The sequence below is a fragment of the Bos grunniens genome, chromosome 14 (genome assembly GCF_055505025.1).
Source record: "Bos grunniens cultivar Pamir isolate PY7600 chromosome 14, Bosgru_T2T1.0, whole genome shotgun sequence".
NCBI classification, from domain to species: Eukaryota; Metazoa; Chordata; class Mammalia; order Artiodactyla; family Bovidae; genus Bos; species Bos grunniens.
The window spans coordinates 62,557,763-62,580,638 of record NC_141178.1 but is presented as its reverse complement, the minus strand read 5'-3'; the positions used below and the strand labels follow the sequence as shown (position 1 = coordinate 62,580,638).

The window sequence follows — 22,876 nt, the reverse complement described above, 5'->3', positions numbered from 1 at the left end:
GGAGGGGGACACACATGACTTCTGCACTTTCTGGGTATCGCCAGGTAGTTGCACAGTTAGTATATCATGACCAACACATGATCTGGGGTGCATGTCTGTTCCTTTCCCCGGTAGCTGCATGTGAACCCCGACGACTGGGAGGTCAGGGATGCTGAGAAGCGCTGCTCAGAACCTTCTCTAGAGGGGCTATTGGTACAGTTTCTGAGCCTGTGTGATGGGAATTCCCTTGAACCATCTCCACTACAGGACTCTTGCTGGGGGAGGGGAGGAGGGGCTCCAGCAGAGGGGGACAGCAGGGGTGTCACAGGGGTGTCGCAGGGTGCAGAGCCTTCGTCTACACCGCGGACCGGGCAGGGGACTGATTTAGGCTGGGTTACCCACCTCCCCCGCCCCTGCCAGCTTAGCCCGAGGTGGGACTCATGAATGTTTTGGATGATTTTATGATGCAGGCAATTGCAGGCTTGGCTTCTCACAAGTGCAATCTTGTTCCCAAAGATATTTGCAGGTTAAGAATGCAGGACTACCAGTTTTCAGTGGTAGCTTTTAAATCCTGTGGCTGAAAAAAAAAAAGTTACTTGTTTCCCAAACAGAGTCTCTCTGTGCTGCTCAGGGGCTGTGCAGCCCTCCCAGAGGGGCCTCCCAGGGCGTGGAGGGGGGAGCGTGTTGAGGAGCCAGTGGGAGGGAGGCTCCGGGTTACAACTGTTCCCCGCAGCCCCAACCCGGCCACCCCGGGGCAGACGCAGTGCTGAGCCCCGCTGAGCCTGGAAGGAGGAGGCGGGGAGGCACCGGGGCCCAAGCGGAGCAGGAGGAGAGGCTGGTCCTCAGGGGGGACTCGTGTGCTCGGAGGACCTGCTGTGAAGTTGAGTGAACCCTCGGGGATAAAGTCATTCACAAGCTGCCACAGAGAATCTAGACATCTACAGAAAGTCACCGGAGGGAAGAACAGGGCAGAGGCGTGGGACCCAGCGTGTCCTGGGCTGTGGGGAGGCTCCAGCCGCTTCCCTTGGGTGCCCCACCCTCAAGTCCCACCACAAGTGTTTTAAAGGCTTTTTTAGTTTTAAATGAAGTCAAGTAGTAAAACAGGGTTATTCACATGGAGGTTGACCTACAGGGAAAGGTTCAGGGACAGATGTATAAAATCAGGGCTTTGCATGATCCATTAAAATCACAGTCGATTATGGCCCACATGCTGGCAAAGAAGTAAATAGTGCGGTGCAGGGCAGGGTTGGTCCTCACGCGCCCGCCCTGCTGGCCTTCCCAGGACCGTGTAGTCACACGTGCCGGAAATCTCCAGAGATGCAGGCCTGGAAGCCAGCACTCCCACTCACAAAGTCACCCCAGGTAAGGAAGTGATGAAGCTTGTGAGGAGATTTATCTCCGAGGACAGTTCATTTGGAGAATTATTCGTAACAGCAAACGTGGGGACATTCAAATTGTGAAGGGCAGGGAAAGAGCCTCCCAGGACGGCTCTGGACGAGGATTTCCTGACCTGAGGGAATGTTCCTGACACAGTGGTTCATAAAAATGCAGCTTAGAAGAGGAGGTTCAGTGGTATCCCCTAAAAATATGGGCGACTGTGCAAAAACATAGGTGTCCTCACAGAGGCCTTAAGGAAGCCTAGAGAGTCTATACCAGAATATTAATGTTTTAGTTTCATCTTAAAATTTCTTAAACTTCTGAAATATTTTTCAGTGATTATTATTTGTAATTGGAAAAATACAATAAAAATTACAAGTATATTGTGTTGCATTTTTTATATGCCAACTCAAGACAGAAAAATTGTATCAAAGTCCATCTGTATGAGAATCCAAAACTTTAAGAAAACACTTGGACAGTAAAATGTCTTCTATTTCATGAAACTGGATATTCCACTTATTTATAGCACTTCATTTTTAACACTAGGTATTCTTTTGTTAAAATGCAATAAAGCATATGCAGTAACAAGAGGAATTTGATAGGCCGTGTGGCCTTTACGTGTCTGCACGTGGACCTGGGGTTCCCACTTGACGTCCCGCGGCTGCCCTGGAGTTCGCAGGAGGCAGACGTGGCTCGTCTTTCTTGAGCAGAATGAGGCCCGTCTTTCTCGAGCTGCGTCCGATGCCCTTAGCACCCACTGGAAACTGGGGCAAGGGAAGGCAAGGCCAGCTTTGGGGATACCCAGCCGGTGGGCACATGTGACGTGGCCCCGGATGAGGGGCTGCACAAGGGGTGTCCCAGGTGGGGTGATGTGGACTAACAGTGGGGTCCAGGGGGAGATCCCAGGGGCAGAACAGAGTGGGGGCTTTGCATCTGACCAGAAGGGGGATGTCCGAGCTGACTCACACCCAGACCTCACCCCAGACCCAGGGAGGAGCATGCCCCGCCCCTGCCCACCCACAGATGGGTCAGCCTCGTGGTGCTATCTGTCCCTGGTGTTTGCTTGGGGCCCCTCTGGGCAGCAGGCTGAGCCCTCAGGCACTTCAGACAGTGACACAGAACATATGAAAACAGACCCTGTGTCTCTGACTGTCACCCAGGGCACAGCAGGAAGGTGTCTCAACACTGAACACCAGAATCATCATTCTTTGGAAGCCATCTTGGTTACTGGTTGCTCCAAAGGGAATTCAGTCGGTTTAGTGATATTCAGATGGGTGCCCACCATCTTTCCATCATGAAAAAAACAACTCACGATTACATTCTCTCTCTATTTGCTTCATTCATGGAGATATTTTATGATAGTTTGTGTCAACAGATGCTCTAGGTGATAACTCCTCTCTGCAGTGATAACCCATTGGGCCAAACCCAACCACAGCTAATAAGGAAATCTGTGTCTGTGTCTTACTTGATCTTATACCAAAGGTGACGATGTACATTAGTCAACCCTGACCCTTTCCCCCTCAAACACACAATTCACCAAATTCGCCCGCACCGTCCAGGCTAAGCAGGAAGAACACGCAGTATGGGTGAGCCTCCCTTTTTACTCACTTGAGATGACATTTAGGAATTCACACCTCATTGAATTCATTTGGATCTTTGAATACTTGGGCTTCAAATTCACTCTGGCTCTGTAAAATGAAGGTGCTCAAATTAGTACAGACTAACAAAAAGCGTTCTGTGTGTCTGCCTGACATCCGAAGAGCCTGGCAGCGATGAGGAGCATGAGGTGGGGGCCTGAGATGGGCTGTGTGCTCATTCTCAGGTGCTGACTCTGCTCCAGCCCAGCGCTGGTTCAGGGACCACCAGGAGGGCGAGACCTGGCTCCCAGGGGCCCCTGCCCACAGGCTTAGGGCCAGAACCAGGGGTTGCTTCACAGGCCAGAACCAGGGGCTCAGCTCACCGCAGTGGGGCTGCAGGAGGGCGGGCACCCTGGGGATCCCAGAGGGCTCATCATGGCACAGCCAGGCTGTGGTGGCAGCAGAGATGCTGGAGGGAGACCTGGGGGTGGGGAAGGGACAAGGTCAAATAAGACACGAGCCCAGCTGGAGATACAGATGAGACACTGGGGTGGGAGTATGGCAATATTCATGTATCACATCACTCCACCTGCCTAACACCTTTCAACAGATCCTCATGACCTTCAAGACAGAGGCCAAGCTCTGAGCTCCATGCACTGGGCCCTTCCGTGTCCTCCAGGCTCATCGTCAGTCTCACGACTCCAGATGCTCTTCTGATACTGTCCCCCTTTCCCTCTCACACAGGACACTCCCTCTGTGTGGGCCCTGCTGCCCCCGTGCATCTGGTTGACCACTGGGTCCACAGGACCCGCGAGCCAGCCTTGTCCCTCCAGCTGTCCACCCAACTCCCTGCAGCAGTTTTCCACATCCCCTCTTAACCACACATGCCCCTCTGAGCCCCAGCACCTGGGTCCCGGGGACTCTGTAACCTGTGATCAGTGAACCCCGGCAAGTGGCCTACACTCTCTGAGCCTAGGTTTCCTCATCCATAAAATGAGGACAGTGATATTGTCAACTTCACAGGGTTGTCAGAGGACAAGTGAGGCCACACGGGGCTGCCAGCACCGCTCATGGTACTGATTAGCATTACTGCAATGCTGGTATAATGATTATTATTATCATGTAATCATTTTCATGTTGGTTTTTTTCCCTGCTCTGGAGTGCAGCCCTAGAGTTTTTCATCTGGGTTTCTGGTCCACATTATGCTTCAGTAACAGTTTCTTACAGGAACAAACAAGTTAGTGAAAGAAAAAGTCACAGCGGACTACACGAGTTCAAAGATATGGACCAGCCCTATTTCTCGGCTGCCTTTCTCTTTTAGAAGCTGTCCTCTGTAGGTGAATGTGACTCATCTGATCACTTGCCAAACCAGGGAGTCCTGGGCTGCTGCTCCTATAGGATGTTTTGGTCTCTGTTCTGTGAACACACGCTGTTACCTTTGGGTCAGGGAGACATGGCCCAAATGCTTCCAGTAGAAGGGTCTCTTCCCTCACGGCCTGTTCATAGTCCGCGAAAGACAGCTTCCCATCGTGATCATGGTCCTGGGGGCAACCGCCACGCGGCAGTTAACATGGAAACACTGATCACAGACACACACTATCTTCTCGTGGTCCATGGTTCAAAGAAAGATGTTAGAAAAGTAAAAGACTAAGTGCTGAAATGGAAAAGATCCTTTAATACTATGGTGAAAGAGAACAAGCTGGCGCTTTCTTTCACCAGGCATAAGACTGATTCTTGTTTAGTTGCTAAGTTGCGTCAGACTCTTTGTGACCCCATGGACTATAACTCGCCAGGCTCCTGTGTCCATGGGATTTCCCAGGCAAGAATACTGGAGTGGGTTGCCATTTCCTTCTCCAGGGGATCTTCTTGATTCAGGGATTGAACCTGGATCTCCTGCATTGGCAGGCGGATTCTTTACCACTGAGCCATCAGAGAAGCCCAGGAAAAGAGTTTCCGTAATTTGAATTCTTATTTCTAGCCCATCTCTGGCCTGTGAATTTCAGTGCACGCTAAATCACTCAGTTGTGTTTGACTCTTTGCAGCCCTATGGACTATAGCCCTCCAGGCTACTCTGTCCATGGGATTCTGCAGGCAAGAATACTGGAATGGGTTGCCATTCTCTTCTCCAGTGGGTCTTCCCCACCCAGGGACTGAACCCATGTCTCTTATGTGTCCTGCACTGGCAGGCAGGTTCTTTACCACTAGTGCCACCTGGGAAGTGAATTTCAGTAGAAAAGTCTGAATGATCCATCTCACCATTTTCTTCAGTGTGATCTCCACCAAGTCCTTGATGCCTTCATCAGGGTCTTCCTCAGACGGCTGCTTCAGGAGGCTGTTCTTCAGCATGTGGAACATCTCCTCCTTGGAGATGAAGCTGTCCCCGTTTAAGTCAAACACTTCAAAGCAATCTTAAAAAAACAACCAATACAAAAGTGCTGCCATTAGCAAAGTAGAGTTTGCTCTGATGGTTTTCAAGGCCCAGGCCTCTAGGGTGATGCTCTTATCAAGGCCCAGGACTCAAAGCAATCAATTCCCATAATAGATGCTCAACATCCACTTACTGAATATACTCAACAGTCCTAGAAAGGTTTCTTACACTTACCTATAAAAAACAGGCCAAGGAACAACAAGTTGACAATTTCATCTTGGAAACCTTGGAAAACTGATTGAAATGTGCCTCTTAAACAGAGCTCACTGGGGGTGAATTAGGAATTAACTAAGAATCAGAAACTTGAATCAATGTTTTTGACTTTTACGATTATAATTCAAGTAACAAAATATGTAAAATACTCAATCCTTTCATACCTAAAGGCATGCATATATGGTTATCATGTGTACTACATGCCTGTGTGGTCTTGCTTGGCATGATTCCTCCTTAGAGTGTCCTGATTTGTCTGTTTATTACTTTTTTCCACTCTTATTATTGACTTGAATTTGCTCCCTACATGAGGTCAATGGGAGTTCAAATGAAGCAAACAACAGACACCCACCACTCTAATTCACATTCTTTGCACCTGCTTATCATAAAGTACAAACCAGTAGGATGAGTGAAATCTTACATTTCATTTTTTCTTCCAAAGTTCCTCGAAGAAACACTGATAGTCCATAAACCCACTCTGTTACACTTATGCAACCATCGTTGTCTTTATCAAACCCTCGGAAAACTAAAAAAAGAGAGAGACATACAACATGACGCTCGTACTGGGCTTGTATTCTCAGCGAAGGCCTGTGCCACACGGCTCACTCTTAATGTTTAAGCAAAACTTCAGGACCATGTGGCCCCATGTTCTTATTTGACAAAACAGGAAACTGAGACATCATAGCACTGGAAAACTCTTTCACCTAAGCTTTTACATTCTCCCTTTATACTTTGTGAGAACAAGCACACTGAATATCTAAAGACATGAATCAACAATTAACACATAAACAGGTTGGTATATTAGATGTCGGTATGTTAACATGAAATATATAATTTTGTATTTTTGTTACTCAATGAAAGTAATGCTACTACGTGACAGGCTATATCTTAATTTTTACTGAAATACTCTCAATGGTATAAGGAAATTTGAATGTCCTTTTAAAACTATATTTTTAATATTATTCTATTTACTAAGTAGAAATAGAAATGTTTGGGGTTTTCTGATATAAGGTAAAGGAAACCTAGTTATTCAGGCTGACTTTGTCCTCTTCTCAAATACACAAAAAGAGTGGTCGCTATCTTCTTCCCTACAAATATGAAAATTAAATTTTTATGTTCAAGTGGAATTGGGATCACAGAACATGAAGCGTTCCTCCCAGAGTTTGCCTGAACTCCAAACCGTTTTCCTCAGTTATGGCTGGATCTGGCCCGTCAGGATGCTGGCATCTGCTCACCCCTGTCCATGATCATGTCATCCGTCATCCCAAACGTCATATGCAGGATGTTCCGAAAGGCGTTGCGGTCCAGCCCGATGATCATGCCCTGCCGCTCCGTCACTTCTCCCACCAGGTTATAGAAGAGGTTGATAAGGCATTTCACTTCAAATTTACTAACTGGGAAAGAATACAATTAAGACATAACAAAAGGCATTTTAACCTTTAAAGTCCAGCTTCAACTCTGCATGAATGAGTCTGCAAACAAACTACACTGGAGCCGTCCACAGCCAGCTGTCGACAGGAGACGACCCTGCTTTGAGACTCATGACCCCCATGCTAACAGAGGACCCCACCACCCCAGAGTCTCGCCACAGTAGAAACAACAGCCATCCCTCCCACAGACTGAGGCTCTCATATTTAGGGAAAAAAAAAAAAAAAGATAATATCAGCCAGGTCATCTGAAAGGCAACTGTGGGGTCTGATTATAACCTGAGCAAGGCAGCAGAGGTGAGCATGGTGATGTGAAGAATGGTAATTTTCCCCAGCATTAAAAAAAATAACTTTATTTATTTATTTTTGGCTGTGCTGGATCTTCACTGCCACGCCCAGGCTTTCTCTAGTTGTGGCAAGCAGGGACTACTCTCTGTGGCAGTGCATGGGCTTCTCATTGCCGCGGCTTCTCCTTTTGCAGAGAATAGGCTCTAGGGCACAAGGGCTTGGGTAGTTGTAGCTCCCGGCTCTAGAGCACAGGCTCAATAGTTGTGGCGCCCAGGCTAAGTTGCTCCATGGCTGTGGGATCCTCCCAGACCAGGGATCAAACCTGTGTCCCCTGCATTGGCAGGCAGATTCTTAACCACTGGACCACCAGGGAAGCCCTCTGCAGCATTTTGATTACAGGCATTCATGAGATTTACAGTTTAGCGTTCCCCTGGAGATAGATACCGATCTCCCCCAAACTAGGCACCAACTTCATCTCACATTAGCTTTTGTGGAGCCATGAGTCAGATTTTGGAAATCAGAATCACCTATTTTCCAATAAAGAAGGATTTAAGCATATTCTAGCACACAGGAAGTGTGGGTTGTGGGTGATGTGAAAATGAACAGGCAACCATGCAGCAGCACCTTGGAGGAAGAACACTTTTGTCTAAAGCGTGTGCACACACGTGTCTGCTTTCAGTACACATGACTGTGGAGAGGGTGGCGCAGTAAACACAGAGCTGATTGTGTCCTGATCACCGTCTGAGGTGCCTAGCTGGAAGGATTAGTGTCTGGCATTAAGAACATAAAAAGGAGTTTAAATATGAACTACAGGTGGAAGGTGGGGAAGATTCTATTTCAAAACAAGGCAAAATTGTGGTTGAGCATTTTTAAAAACAAAGAAGATGTGTCCATGTACAAGGAAACGGCACAGAGAAGCGGGTAAATCCCATCTCGGCTTTCAGGCCAGGACAGGTTTGAGGCTGATTTCTGGTTTGGGGCACCACAATTTAAGAGGAACATTGAAAACTTCAGAAAATAAATGATTTAGTAAATAGATTGATAAATAGGAGACAGTGATACAGTGGTTGTACTTTTTAAAAGAGCTGTTAGTTGCCACAGAAAATGGTATGAATAGTATGTCACTTCCTCAAAAAATTTAAACATTGAAATACTACACAATCCAGTGATTTCACTTCTGGGTATTTTCCCCAAAGGATTGAAAGCATGGACTCTGATACCTGTGCACCAGTGTTCATAGCAGGAGTATTCACAAAAGGTGGACGTAACCCAGGTGTCCATGGAAGGATGAGTAGATGGGTGTCCATCCATACAATGGACTGTGATTCAGCTTCAAAAAGGAGGGAAATGGTGAATCACGCTACCATATCATGACTCTTGAGTACAACATGCTAGAGGGTCGGACACGACTGAGCGACTTCACTTTCACTTTTCACTTTCCTGCATTGGAGAAGGAAATGGCAACCCACTCCAGTGTTCTTGCCTGGAGAATCCCAGGAACGGGGGAGCCTGGTGGGCTGCCGTCTGTGGGGTCGCGCAGAGTCGGACACAACTGAAGTGACTTAGCAGTAGCAGAGTGAAATAAGCCAACAAAGATGACAAATATTTTATGATTGTACTTATATGATGTACCCAGAGTAGTCAAATTCACAGAGACAAAAAAGTAGGTGGTGGGTGCCAGGGGCTAGGGGAGGAGGAAGGGACCAGAGGTTCAGTTTGGGAAGATGAGAAAGTTCTGGAGATGATAGGGGGCATGGCTGCCCAACAATGTGAATGTACTTAATGCCACTGAACTGTGCACTTCAAATAATTAAAGTGATACATTCTGTGTATTTGTGTAATACATTGTGTGTATTTAACCACAATAAAAACTCTAAAAATAAAAAGAGATGTTAATGGTTGGGAAAGAGAGACTTGCATGAAAGATGATGTGATCTGTTCATGTATATGAAATGCTAGCTGAGGGGGTGTTGATTAGCCATTTTCCCATCTCAGCTGAAGAAAAATGAAAGAATATTAGCTTATTACCCAAAGTATCAAAGCTGAGTAATTTTTCCACAGGAAAAATTCTCTTGCTGAAATGTTTCTTAAATTCAAGAATACAATACTAAATGAAATTAGGGACACCAGAGAAGGGATTTATCTTTTCAGATTGCTGTAAGTCTGCTCTGCACATCAGATCTGCCAGGTGGTGGATTAACTAGACCACCACTTAAGATACTTTCTTCTCTGATTCTGCAAAATCTACTCACTTCATCCTGCTGGGAACATCACCTGGCAACTAAAAGGAAATCTGACTTTAGAAGAAAGGTCTTCTGTGTAAAGATTCAAAATTATTACAACGTCTATGATTAGTCACTGTTTCCACAGAATTTAATCATCAAGCTTCTTAAGACTTACTTTAAAAATTTTATGTGAAGGACAAAAATCAAAACTGTTGACTGGTTTTCTTGTCCCATTTTCACTTATCTTTTAATATATTCACAGAATGTCTGCAATACATTTGTAAACACACTGGAAAAGGAACTAAATAAAATTCAGAGTTTGTTGTGTATAGTAGTTATTGCATTGTTTATTCAATATGTTACTAGATGTTTTAAGAAAATCTGGTCTTTTCCAACAAATGAAAATATTTTAAGAAAAACAACAGGACAAAACTCTCAGATTATAGTAATCATAATAATAGATTATAGGACAACTTTTATTTTTGGAGTTTAAGATGCTTATACATACCATAACTTTTATTTGCAGCACTATCCTGACAGACTTTCTTACCTCTCATTGTATAAGATACTAACTCTGATTAGAAGGCACTAGATTCCATAATCTTTAGAACTACATCAAAACATGTTTGCTCTTCTTTCTTTGCACTATGGGAATAGTCTTGGGATTATGGTTTCTTCTACTTTTTAAGAGATGAGTAGTTTTGTGATAAGCACATAACTTATAAGCTGGATCATCAAATATTTATACCATATCCATAGCTTCCTTGCCCAAGCACAGTTCTGTTTTTGAGTCTGAATATAATTATAAAGTTACCTGTGAAACTCTAGGACCACTTTTCAGAATATGTGTGAGATGGGAGCAGGGAGGTTATTGACATTAACATCTTTAATAGGTGTTCATCTTGCCACCTGCCAAGTCTCCTTCACTTTGCAGGAAAATGGGGCCCCAGAGATGGGAACAGATACTCTATCGTGTGATTAACTTTTTTGAGCTCCTTTGTTTCCAGGCACATTTCCTTGCCCTGAGATACAGGTTTCTGTACCACTTTAACCCACCTTTCCTAAGGATGTTCAACCACTGATAACCACTTTCCCATAAGGTTTGCTTAGTAATTTCCAGAACTTGGACCTTGCCAGTTGATTTGCTCTAAGAAGAGCTTTTTGTTGTGCTACTTCTCTTGATTCCAGTGGTTTTTAGTGCTTGTTTTCCACCTAAATCTGAGGCTAGGGCAACATATGTCTTCAGGGTAATTAAATTGCATTTCTTATAAGGTAAGGGGAAGTTAAGAGAAAGTTTGAAAAGCAAGTACGTGCATGCATGGGTGTAGAATTTGGTGCCTGGACACCTAGAAATGCTCCTTAAGATCCTGGGCTCTGTGGGTGTCCACCCAAAATAGCTGATGCTAGTGTTCCCTTCCAGACTTCTCTTTAGGGTCAGGCGCGGAGGGGCTCTGCAGACCGGACTCTAGCACCCGCAGGATAGGGCCTGGCCTGGGAGTCTCTGCCCGCCCAGCCCTTGATTCTTACTTACAATGCTTGCAATTTTTAGTTAAGGAGTCCGTCAGCTTCTGCAGCTTCTTGCGGTTCATGCTGGGAGCTCAGGAAACCGGGAAGCGGCCGGTGTCTAGCGGCGGCTGCCAGGACGGTTGCGAGCCCTGGGTCTTTGGCTGCAGGCAGGTCTCCCCTGTGTGTGTACGCGGTCCTAACACGCGGCGTGGCCGGGGCAACGGCTAGGCGGCCGCCGATTGGCTGCTGGGCAGGAGAGGGCGCGGTCCTAACAGGCGGCGTGGTCATGGCAACCCTCGGGCGGCCGCTGATTGGTTGCTGGGTCTGCTCTCTCTCACTGGGCAGCAGGCCAGGCGCCCTCCGACCGCTTTCCGACTGTGACATCGGCGAGTGACCATCCAGGTGTGTCTGGCTCGGATTCACAACCCCTTTGCTGTGCTGCACCGTGAGTCAAGGTCTGAATTTTGTTGTGCGCGCAGTGCAGGGATGTCTTGGGTGGTGAGCGTGACGCCAGGTCCTCAGGGAGGTCTGGGAACCTGGGGCATGCAGGAATGAGCAGGTGTGGATCCGGAAGACAGCTGTGCAGGAAGGGAGGGTGAGGGGCTTGCTCTCAGGTTGCCAGTCCTTTTGCTCTGATGCCAGGAGGGAGTCTGCAGCAAGATATCTTCAAGGTTTTGATGCTGTTACTGAGAGCAAGAGGAACTTGTAATAATTATTTATTTTTCCCTTCCCCTTTCATTCTTGAGGTGGGGGTGGAGGCTGTCAGTCGAATATGGGGAAAACCCCTAGCAATTTTTTAAGCTGGATAAAGAGTCAACCTTTTAAATAAAGACACGCTGACAAAGGACAGTGGCTCTGGGGTACAACCTGACCTTGCTTTTCTGGAAGAATATCCCAACAAAATGAATCTTTTACTTATTTGAAAGACAAGTTCTTTGACTGCAAACAAAGGCTAGTTCTTACATCTTTACTCTGAGAGAAGTTTTTGCTTTTAACACAGATGAGACACCCTGTTTGAATTAAGACAGTAACATGGGTTAGCTCAGCCAGGAGGAAAAAGTCCTACAATATTCTCCAACATGTCACTTGTTTCACTTCAGAGGCAGTAATTCTTTTTAATACAAATTATTTTATAGTGTGTGTACTATCATTGTAAAATGGAAAGCAGAAAAATTCTACTGACCATGAGTAACAATTCCAAATCAGGTCTCTGATTCTGTTTCCTTATTTCATTTGTTATGGAATGGAAGACTGGGATGTTATTTGAATCCAGAGTCAAGGATTCCTGCTTGAGGAAGGCAGGCACTGTGTTATCCTGAAGCAGATTCCTTGAGAACAGTAACTAATATGAAGTGATAGTGATTGTGAGTTTGCCAGTTAATGGCTAACTGGTATTCTTATGCGTAGTCTTGTCGGGCAGGTGTGGCATTTCTAATAGGATTGTAGGGAACAAATGGGGATGGATGTATTCGGATACATTCACTGTGAGACCTTAGGGACTTGTCAGATATCAGAGCTATGGCAAATATTTAGTCCATAGAGATTGTTGGGGTGCTCATCATAGAGACAAGCAGCTGAAAGAATGGTTGTTTGTGGTTAATAGGGGAAGCCGCTGGCCCCTCTCGTGTCTACCAGGTGTGCTGAACAGACACCCGGCTGGCACATCTGTGTGTCCACGCATCTCTGCAGACTTCATGTGCCGGAAGCTTCCTAAGCACCTTTGGGGAGCAGATCAATTCTTCCTTCATAGGCTTCAGGCCTGAGTCCCGCCATCCATGTACCCTCAAAGTGGAAAAGCCACTGGAAGGCAGTATGACAGAAGCCTGATTAGGAGTCAGAGCTGTCCCACCAGCTGAAATCCCGAACCTGCCAAGAAACCATGGTGAGGCGTCCTGCTCCCACCCTCGCTCCCGGGTCTTTCTTCTGTGTTATTTCCTTAGCCAGAACTTTACAAGCGCATCATAGCATCGCCCTAGTATCTCAGAGAGTGGGTTGTGGAACTGGCCTCACATCCATACAGTCTTGCAAACCTTTCTCAGGGAAAGCAGGTATTTATCAGGGGTGTGTTTTGTCCACATGTTGGCCAGCTTCAGAGCATTCTCTACATTCTTGTACCTTTTTGAACTTAATATTTTTATACCTTAGAACAAGCTGTGGGCCTGATGGAGTCTGCTGACTGTATTTTGAGACTGGTTGTAATTTCTGTTCTTAGGTTTAGTTGCTTGTGTGGAAGAGATGCAGGACTGCGTCCCAAGGGCTTTTTCCGAGTGAAGAAATTAAGCCTGAACAGTTACCTCATATCAAATCAATCAGTAATAGAATAATCAAAAACTGGGCTCCCTCTGTGCTGTGTAAGAAATAGCCATAGAACTGTCCAGAGTTCGAGCAGCTTTGGGATGGGTACTTTTGTGGATACAACAGTGTATTAAAGTGATTATGAGTGTTTCCTTTAATTTTGTTTGCAAAACAGCCTCCTCTTAGACTCACAATTAATTGAAGTTTTGCTATGATAAAGAGCTTGGATGTCAAACTGATGACAGTATTTCAGTTAATGTGGACCTTTTATAATGGAGGCATTTGGAAACTGTGGGAGATGACATCACAGAATTGATTTCCAGGTACATTACAAATCTACTATGAAATTACTTTAATGAAAGGAAAATATAGAGGTTACTTATCTACATGATTTATATCCAGCTACACCAGTTTTAGGTTGTAGGAGAGTACTGAGAAGTTCTGGGGGGACTGTAGCCAACCTTTCAGACAGGCAACCATCTCTCACCACTTTCTCTCCCCTCTTCTGCTCCCCACAGCCCCTCCGACAGCACGGAGCTGTCTCCCCACTCCAGGACTCCCGCCTGTCCTTCCCTCAGTCCCCTAGGACAGATCTTCAGAGACGTGAGTAAATCGTTATCTGCCTGGAGACCATTCTGTCCCAGCGCTTCCCACAGTGAGTGATGGCTCTCTGATATGTCTCCCCGCTGGACTGTGAATCACATGATCCTGCTTTCCCCCCATATTTGTGTCTGTTTTATCTCTGAATCCCTGTGTCTGTCCGCTGTCACCATTCTGCAGTTCGCAGCACAGCCCATGCTCCGTGGTCCACACTTAGGGAGAGGTAGCTGGGAGTTCCTGAGCAGGTGGAGCCTGGAGCCCTTCCTCTGCAGCGCCTGTCCTGGAGAGCCCTGTGAATGCAAAGAAGGGACATTAAAGGGCTGGAGAGTGAGGAAGACATTTTCCTGAAATACATACTCAACACTCACTGCTATTAACACATTTCTGGTAATTTTTCGGAACCTTAAGCAAGTGAGTGGTGGGGAAGCCAAATGCTCGAGGTTTACTGAGGGTGGCATCAGTTCAGTTCAGTCGCTCAGTCGTGTCCCACTCTTTGTGACCCCATGGACTGGAGCATTCCAGTCCTCCCTGTCCATCATCAACTCCCGGAGCTTGCTCAAACTCATGTCCATCGAGTCGGTGATAGCATCCAACCATCTCATCCTCTGTCGTCCCCTTCTCCTGCTTTCAATCTTTCCCAGCATCAGGGTCTTTGCCAGTGAGTCAGTTCTTCGCATCAGGTGACCAAAGTATTGGAATTTCAGCTTCAGAATCAGTCCTTCCAATAAATCAGTTCAGTTCAGTCGCTCAGTCGTGTCCAATTCTTTGCGACCCCATGAATCACAGCACGCCAGGCCTCCCTGTCCATCACCAACACCCAGAGTTCACTCAGACTCACGTCCATCGAGTCAGTGATGCCATCCAGCCATCTCATCCTCTGTCATCCCCTTTTCCTCCTGCCCCCAATCCCTCCCAGCATCAGAGTCTTTTCCAATGAGTCAACTTTCTGCATGAGGTGGCCAAAGTATTGGAGTTTCAGCCTCAGCATCAGTCCTTCCAATGAACACCCAGGACTGATATCCTTTAGAATGGACTGGTTGGATCTCCTTGCAGTCCAAGGGACTCTCAAGAGTCTTCTCCAACACCACAGTTCAAAAGCATCAATTCTTTGGTGCTCAGCTTTCTTCATAGTCCAACTCTCATATCCATACATGACCACTGGAAAAACCATAGCCTTTGCTAGACAGACCTTTGTTGGCAAAGTAATATCTCTGCTTTTGAATATGCTATCTAGGTTGGTCATAACTTTCCTTCCAAGGAGTAAGCATCTTTTAATTTCATGGCTGCAATTACCATCTGCAGTGATTTTGGATAATATTTAGGACTAACTTCCTTTGGGATTGACTAGTTTGAGCTCCTTTCAGTCCAAGGGACTCTCAAGAGTCTTCTTCAACACCACAGTTCAAAAGCATCAATTCTTCAGCACTCAGCTTTCTTTACAGTCCAATTCTCACATCCACACTCGTGCCTTAAAATTGTGCCATACACATCCACCTTGTGCCACGAGGGTGGCATGCCTTAAAATCAGCTTGTTAGTTGCCCCCCGCCCTGCAAAATCCTGCTAAGATTGTGATTACATCAGATCTATATAGCAATTTTGCAGAGTACATCATGAGAAATGCTGGGCTAGAAGAAGCACAAGCTGGAATCAAGATTGCTGGGAGAAATATCAATAACCTCAGATATGCAGATGACACCACCCTTATGGCAGAAAGTGAAGAGGAACTAAAAAGCCTTTTGATGCAATTGAAAGAGGAGAGTGAAAAAGTTGGCTTAAAGCTCAACATTCAGAAAACTAAGATCATGGCATCTGTTCCCATCACTTCATGGGAAATATATGTGGAAACAGTGCCAGACTTTATTTTTTGGGGCTCCAAAATCACTGCAGATGGTGATTGCAGCCATTAAATTAAAAGACGCTTACTCCTTGGAAGGAAAGTTACGACCAACCTGGATAGCATATTAAAAAGGAGAGACATTACTTTGCCAACAAAGGTCCGTCTAGTCAAGGCTGAGGTTTTTCCAGTGGTCATGTATGGATGTGAGAGTTGGACTGTGAAGAAAGCTGAGCGCCGAAGAATTGAATCTTCTGAACTGTGGTGTTGGAGAAGACTCTTGAGAGTCCCTTGGACTGCAAGGAGATCCAACCAGTACATTCTAAAGATCAGTCCTGGGTGGTCTTTGGAAGGAATGATGCTAAAGCTGAAACTCCAGTACTTTGGCCACTTCATGTGAAGAGTTGACTCATTGGAAAAGACTCTGATGCTGGGAGGGATTGAGGGCAGGAGGAGAAGGGGACGACAGAGGATGAGATGGCTGGATGGCATCACCGATTCGATGGATGTGAGTTTGAGTGAACTCTGGGAGTTGGTGATGGACAGGGAGGCCTGGCGTGCTGCAGTTCATGGGGTGGCAAAGAGTCGGACACAACTGAGCAAGTGAACTGAACTGAATTGATGTCTTAACAGTATCGGTTTTTCTGGTCCAGGGACATGGTTCAGTTCAGTTCAGTCGCTCAGTTGTGTCTGACTCTTTGTGACCCCATGAATCGCAGCACGCCAGGCCTCCCTGTCCATCACCAACTCCTGGAGCTTACCCAAACTCATGTCCCTCAAGTCGGTGATGCCATCCAGCCATCTTATCTTCTGTCGTCCCCTTCTCCTCCTGCCCCCAATCCCTCACAGACATGGTAGGTCTTTCTATTTAGGTCTTCATTAGTTTCTCTTAGCATTGTTCTGAGGTGTTATGTGTACACATCTGAGCACCTATTGTTACATGTATTCGTAAGTATTTTTGATGCTAATATAAATGCAATGTTTAATATTGCAGTTGTTCTTTGACAGTATGTAAAATATACCTGATAATTATATACAGACCTTGTATGCTGTAACCATGCTAGACTCATATATTCTTCTAATAGATTTTTTCGTAGATTATTTAAGTTTTTCTGCATTGATGATCATGCTCTCTATAAATAGGGGCATTTTTACTTCTTGTTTTCCAGTCTGTATGCCTTTTAAAATCAACACTGGGCACATGCCTCCAGCACAGGGGGCAGCAGGCATGCCTGCTCCTGCCCTTCCGGTGTGCTGTGAAGGGCAGTGGTGACAGTGACCCCTGCTCTGCCTCTCCTGTTGGAGGAAAGGTGCCATTGTCTCACATCACATGTGCTCTTTGCTGTAGGTTTCTCACAGATGGCCTACGTCAGGGTAGGAAGTTATCTATTCCAAATTTCCTGAGTGTGTTTGTCATCTGTGGGTTGTTGAGCTTGTACTGCTCATCCACCCCTCCCTCGCCGGCAGGGTCAAAAGCACGTGTTGGATGAGCCGCACATGACAGAAAATGCCAGCAAATCCAGAATGCCCGTCTTTGAGGAAACTAAGTGATCGTGCTCATCCTGGATGCTCACAGCATTTGTCTTCTCCAAAGTGCTCTGAACAGTGAGCATCACTGACGCACAGAAGGTCCACCTTCATCCCCCACCCTCCTCCTTGTGAATTACTATCAAGTAGTACTCTTGCCTGGAAAATCCCATGGATGGAGGAGCCTGGTGGGCTGCAGTCCATGGGGTCGCTGAGGGTTGGACACGACTGAGCGACTTCACTTTGACTTTTCACTTTCATGCATTGGAGAAGGAAATGGCAACCCACTCCAGTGTTCTTGCCTGGAGAATCCCAGGGACGGGGGAGCCTGGTGGGCTGCTGTCTATGGGGTCCCACAGAGTCAGACACGACTGAAGTGACTTAGCAGCAGCAGCAGCAGCACTGTAAGTCACCACTTTATAAAATTGACTACATTACAGACTTTGTTCTCCTTGAATTAACTTCGTCACTGAAGTACTTTGCCCACAAATGACCCACTTAATGGCCTGCTGTTGTCTCCAGAGCATTACTCAGGGAGATTTGTTTTGTTTTTTCACTGTGGTCAAAGTTTCACAGCTTCGCATTTTATCTTTAATGTGATGTTCTTTTTAATTACTACTTCCTTTTATGTGAGAACATACTTCTCTGCCATTTTTGTTACTGAGAGACTCACAGCATTTTGTTCTTGAAATACAGTTAAGCAAACGTGTAAGCTTAGATGTGTTGAGATGCATTGTGATGGTTCGGAGCACACCCTTAGTGTCCCTCCTGCTTCTGTGGGGGGACCACCCTTCTCAGGGCTTTGCATCAAGATGGGACCACATCGCCAGGCCTTGGTCAGAGGGACGTGGGCAGAAGTGGGAGGGGCTGCCCAGCCTGGCCACAGCGCATCCCTCCTGACCCTGGAGGCAGAGGACGTGTGCTGCCCTGGATGGGTGGGGGGGAGCCTGGGGGTTTGAGGTTGATCTTTGGAGGACAGACGCCTTCTGTGGACACTGAGTAAGAAGGTCTTCCATGCTCTTCCACCCTGAAACTTGGGGTCTCGTGTTACAGATCACCTACCCTGAACAACGGAGAAGGCAATGGCACCCCACTCCAGTACTCTTGCCTGGAAAAATCCCATGGATGGAGGAGCCTGATAGGCTGCAGTCCATGGGGTCGCGAAGAGTTGGACACGACTGAGCGACTTCCCTTTCACTTTTCCCTTTCATGCATTGGAGAAGGAAATGGCAACCCACTCCAGTGTTCTTGCCTGGAGAATCCCAGGGACGGGGGAGCCTGGTGGGCTGCCGTCTATGGAGTCGCACAGAGTCGGACACGACTGAAGTGACTTAGCAGCAGCAGCAGCAACCCTGAACAATACATACTGTCCAGCAAGATGGTGCAGCCGATCCCTGATAGGAAGGGGATATGCTCCATACATAATTGCTCATGTGCATCTTCCAGTTGTGCATGCTGAAGAATGAATGGCTTATAATCCTGACATGTTGTCTCCAGGAAGAGCAAGAGTTTCCCCAACTGTTTGGCTATTTTTTTTTTTCTCTTCCTATGAAGTGAGAGAGCCCAAGCAAGATTTATAAATACTTCTCAAGTTAAAAAAAAGTTTGTAAAGTACTACGTTGAGTATACCCAGCCTTAAATACCTTAAAAATTGTAAAGCTTTTTACAATTTACTCTCCCTGTTCTACATGCTTATTTTTAATTGTTTTACTGCCCATGCTGTCATTAGTTCGTGTTTTCAACCGCAGCGCTCTCTTAGTCGCAGCTTCCTCTCCAGTGATTCATTTGTAGTCTCATAGATCAGAGAATACATTCATTGGTGGCCATCTTTCTGCAGATCTGACGAGATCATCCTGCCATCCTTCTCTCAATGGCAGAGCCCCGTGGGCAGGGGCTGAAGCGGCACTGTGCTCTTCTCATGGGCTTATGCCTTTCCTGTTACCATTACCCTCAAATCAGTGTTTCTGTGAAGAAATGACTTTAACCTACTTGTCCCTTTTTTTCACAGTTAGTTCAGTCAAAACCAGATAATTTAATCCATGTTAAGGGCAATGCCCGTGATGTTCTGAAAGCAGATAAACGCATACAACAGATAAATGAATGAAGGGGTCCTGTGTCTTCCCCTGCTTCTCTGAACACTGGTCTTGGGACACACATGTGACTGTTCTACAAAAAGGAGAGCACATGGTTTTAAGAGCCTGCCTTGGAACACACGTCATCACCTAAACAACAACAAAAGCTCATTCTAATATAACAACTCGGGGTGGGGAAGTTGGTCGTCCGGGTGATGTGGGAGAGCCGTTGCTGTTTTCCTTTGTTCCTCTGGGCACTCTGAGGGTGTCACACCTGAGCATGCAGCTTCACCACCTCCTTCAAACAGAAAACAGAGGTGGTCCTGAGGGAACCTTCTGAATTGTCACCTCTTCCCCACGGCTGCCAGGGCGTCCGCCTACCCTTCCTTCCTGTGTTAGCCGGAGGAAGTGTTTTCTCCCCAGGCAAGAAGGATACTCTCCATAACGCTTCCGAAAAGCACATCACATTCCCTTCACTTTTTTTTTTTTTAGCTTAAATCCACGTGTCCCTTGCAGTGACATCCTTGGAGCTTTGAAAGCAGGCTTTCTGTTTTTTTTCCTCCCCTATTGTTTCTGAGCATCTGCCTACCTTGAACCCGTATTGTGTTCCGTGAGGTGATGTCATGTCCTGTGCTGAGGAGAGACCCAGTTAAACAATGAAGAGTCCCGCCAGTGCTTCAGTTATGATGACATCACTCGACATGTCCGTGTCGGGTTCGAGTTTGTAGATAATTAGCTTCCTACAATTTTCCTGCTGTTCATCATCATGTTTTAGGACTCGGTGGATTTCAGCCTCAAGATCAGCAGAACCTTCACTTTCTCTTTTACATCCCACCCTGGGTTTTATACCGAGTAGAAACAGCACAGTTTGCTCACATTTGGAAGGTCAGAGTCAATGGATTTTTTCCTTTAATAAGATATTGATTTTACACATTTGAATGTATTTCCTTCAGGGAGAGCTTAGAAAGAATCAGATACCTCCTTCTTTTTGGTTCATCCCTGGTGAAATCATTTCCTGATGGAGGTCAGGTTCTAAACCTGGCAGATCTACACATCTCTTACTGAAGCTCAAGTGACTGTTCAGGACTCATTGTACACAAGGGGTTCAGGGACCCAGCCCACTGTTGCTTCTACTTATTTTTCCCCCGAGTCTCCAACCAGGGGAATTCCTGTCAATGAAACTTCATGACTCTAGTGCTTCTTTGGAGTCCCCTGAAGCACGTTCAGACCTGGGAACCTATGAAGCAAAGTGTGACTAACCCTGATCTTAGAGGATGCGGTTAACAAGATGACCGCTCTTGATGACTTGGAAGAGACAGCCTAGATCATCGGCTAAGCAGCCTTGTTTTATAATCTCCATGGGCTGATGCGTTGGTTTTCTGCAGAAGGCAACGCCTCATTTGAGAAGCTGGCTTTGTGGCTGGGAGTGTGGCTTCTGCTGGGTTAGGGATGGGGTGGGACCAGCAGGAACTCAGGAGACGAGAGGAGATAGAAATCTCAGTCAAAAGAGAGGGAACCAGGTTAAGTCTCCTTGGGGTTGATGGAAGGATGGTTGGTATGGAGTTCTCAGGGGTTGGCTGAGAACCCCTGCATTCACTGGGGATCCTGCCATTTCTCATTAAGTCTGAGAACTTAGGTTTGGCTTCTCCTCAGTGCTCTGCGAACCTTGCATTTATACAAAAATCGAGCCTGGTTGCAGAGCTTTGATTCGGTTCCAACGTGTTTCTTCTTATTCTGGAAACCAAGTTCTTAAATGTCTCTGCTTCAAAGTCTTGTTTGAACCATGGATGTTTCTCATTGTGTGTGTGTGTGTCCACATAACCTGGGAATTGATGTAATTAATTGATGGGAAATATAAATAAGTCAGTCCCTATTTATATTTAAAAATGGTTCATTTCCCTGATTCTGGGTCATGAGCAAAGCTCTGGGAGGTGGAGAAATACCATGCCAGAAGGGGACATGGAGATGCCCTTGGTGACACCTGGAGTGTGGTCCAGGGCCCGACTCTGCAGAAGGTCTGGTGTGAGCTGAGTCCTGCTCTAGTAGGAGGACTGTGAGTTCCATATAGACATATATACTTTGAAGCATTTTCAAGTGATTCAACGCTTGCTGAAAAGATCCTCTTTGATGATGATGTCAGGGGGCATCTCGTGAAGGGGCATCCTCTCTGCCAGCTGTGGCTCCCCCACTGTCTCACTCTTATGGGGGACCTGGCTTCCCTCCCATGTGGGCGGTGTGCTGAGCCTGGCTGGTCCCCGACCCCTGCTGTCCCGATTGCTGGGCCACCTTTGGGACCCAATGAGCTGCTTGGATGGGGCCCTGATCCTTTCTCCCCGAGGCCGCAGCCTTCAGAGCTTTCTGGTCTGTGTGAGGGTGTCAGATAGAAGTGTTTACATTTGCAGCAGTATTGGAAAGAAGGGGGCTGTGAAACAGTCCAAATGTTGTCTCTACAATGGTCACAAAATGCCTACATGTAGTTTTCTCCTTGGCTCACTCAGAGAAGCACAGGTTCCTGAGTGCCTGAGCTGGGCTCACTTGACCTGTCTGTCGTTATTTCATTTCATCCTAGGCAATGGCCTCGGGGCATTTCCTGATCTTCTCAGGGAAGAAGCCCATGACCAGGAGGATGAACCAACCAGCCAATCAGAGGCCAGGCTGGACCTGAACCAGGACTGCTCGCATCCGTTACATTCTCCCCTGCTCTCTCCGGCTGGACGCAAGATCGGAGGCTTGGACCCCTCTGCTGACCTCAGCTGGCCCTCTGTGGTGTGGACTGACTCCTTCATGGCTCAGCTGAGCCCAGGGGACATCCCATAAAGCTCTGCATGCACACACTCTTCTCTCCTTTGTACTGTTAGTTTGGACATCAGTTTTTTTTTTTTTAATACATTTATTTTTAATTGAAGGATAATTGCTTTACAATGTTGCTTTCATTTCTGTAATACGTCAACATGAATTAGCCATAGGTGTACATATTTCCCCTCCCTTTTGAACCACCTCCTACCCTTTCCCACTCCTCTAGGTGGTTACAGAGCCCCAGCTTGCGTTCCCTGGGTCATGCGGCAAATTTCCATTGTTTATCTGTTTTACATACGGTGGTACACATGCATCCATGCTTCTCCCTCCAATCATCTCGCCCTCTCCTTCCTCTTCTCCAACCTGTGTCCCTAAGTCTGTTCTCTACGACATCAGTTTCTTTTTTCTTTTTTTGATTCAAGTTCCTCAAGAACTGTTCCTGGGAAATCTGCCCATCTCTTAGGAGGCTCCCTCCTGGGGTCCATTCTTTTCGTCACCTCCCCATGGTGACAGGCTTGAAGCCAGGCATGGGGCTGCTTTTGCCAGACCTTGGCCTTGGTCTCCCTTGTGGGTGGGTTTGTGCCACCTTAGGGACTGTGACATAAGATACCCTGGGAGTCACATGTCCTTTTCCAGGAGCTGGGGTGGACAGGCTTCCTGCCCCGGACCAGTTCTGGGTGGAGGGAAATTCACATGATGGGGGCTCAGGTCTGAGGGGTCCCGTGGAGTGGAGC

The 22,876-nt window shown here is 46.6% G+C and overlaps 1 protein-coding gene and 1 long non-coding RNA gene across 12 annotated transcripts; one reads left to right on the top strand and one right to left on the bottom strand.

Moving 5' to 3' along the window:
• Window positions 1–424: 424 nt before the first annotated feature.
• Window positions 425–11,353, bottom strand: CLXN (calaxin). 10 transcript variants are annotated; one of them, XR_015140867.1, is made up of 8 exons: window positions 11,043–11,351; window positions 6,807–6,965; window positions 5,993–6,097; window positions 5,190–5,341; window positions 4,370–4,474; window positions 3,317–3,414; window positions 2,965–3,044; window positions 425–556 (listed from the first exon to the last, which is right to left on the bottom strand). XR_015140867.1 is itself a non-coding variant. In XM_086336997.1 (7 exons), exons 1-6 carry the CDS (start codon window positions 11,098–11,100, stop codon window positions 2,985–2,987), a joined length of 639 nt encoding a protein of 212 aa, XP_086193123.1. In that variant the 5' UTR covers window positions 11,101–11,347; the 3' UTR covers window positions 425–556; window positions 2,965–2,984. The 10 variants fall into 10 exon arrangements, 7 of the variants coding, with proteins under 7 accessions (XP_086193123.1, XP_086193129.1, XP_086193125.1 ...); XR_015140868.1 differs by lacking the exon at window positions 425–556 and adding an exon at window positions 1,740–2,120; XM_086336997.1 differs by lacking the exon at window positions 3,317–3,414 and having other exon boundaries at window positions 11,043–11,347.
• Window positions 11,291–22,257, top strand: LOC147359531 (uncharacterized). Of its 2 annotated transcripts, none has more exons than XR_015140870.1 (3): window positions 11,291–11,472; window positions 13,831–13,915; window positions 21,916–22,257. It is a non-coding gene; the product is annotated as an uncharacterized LOC147359531 (long non-coding RNA). The 2 variants fall into 2 exon arrangements; XR_015140869.1 differs by lacking the exon at window positions 11,291–11,472 and adding an exon at window positions 12,621–13,635.
• Window positions 22,258–22,876: the final 619 nt, after the last annotated feature.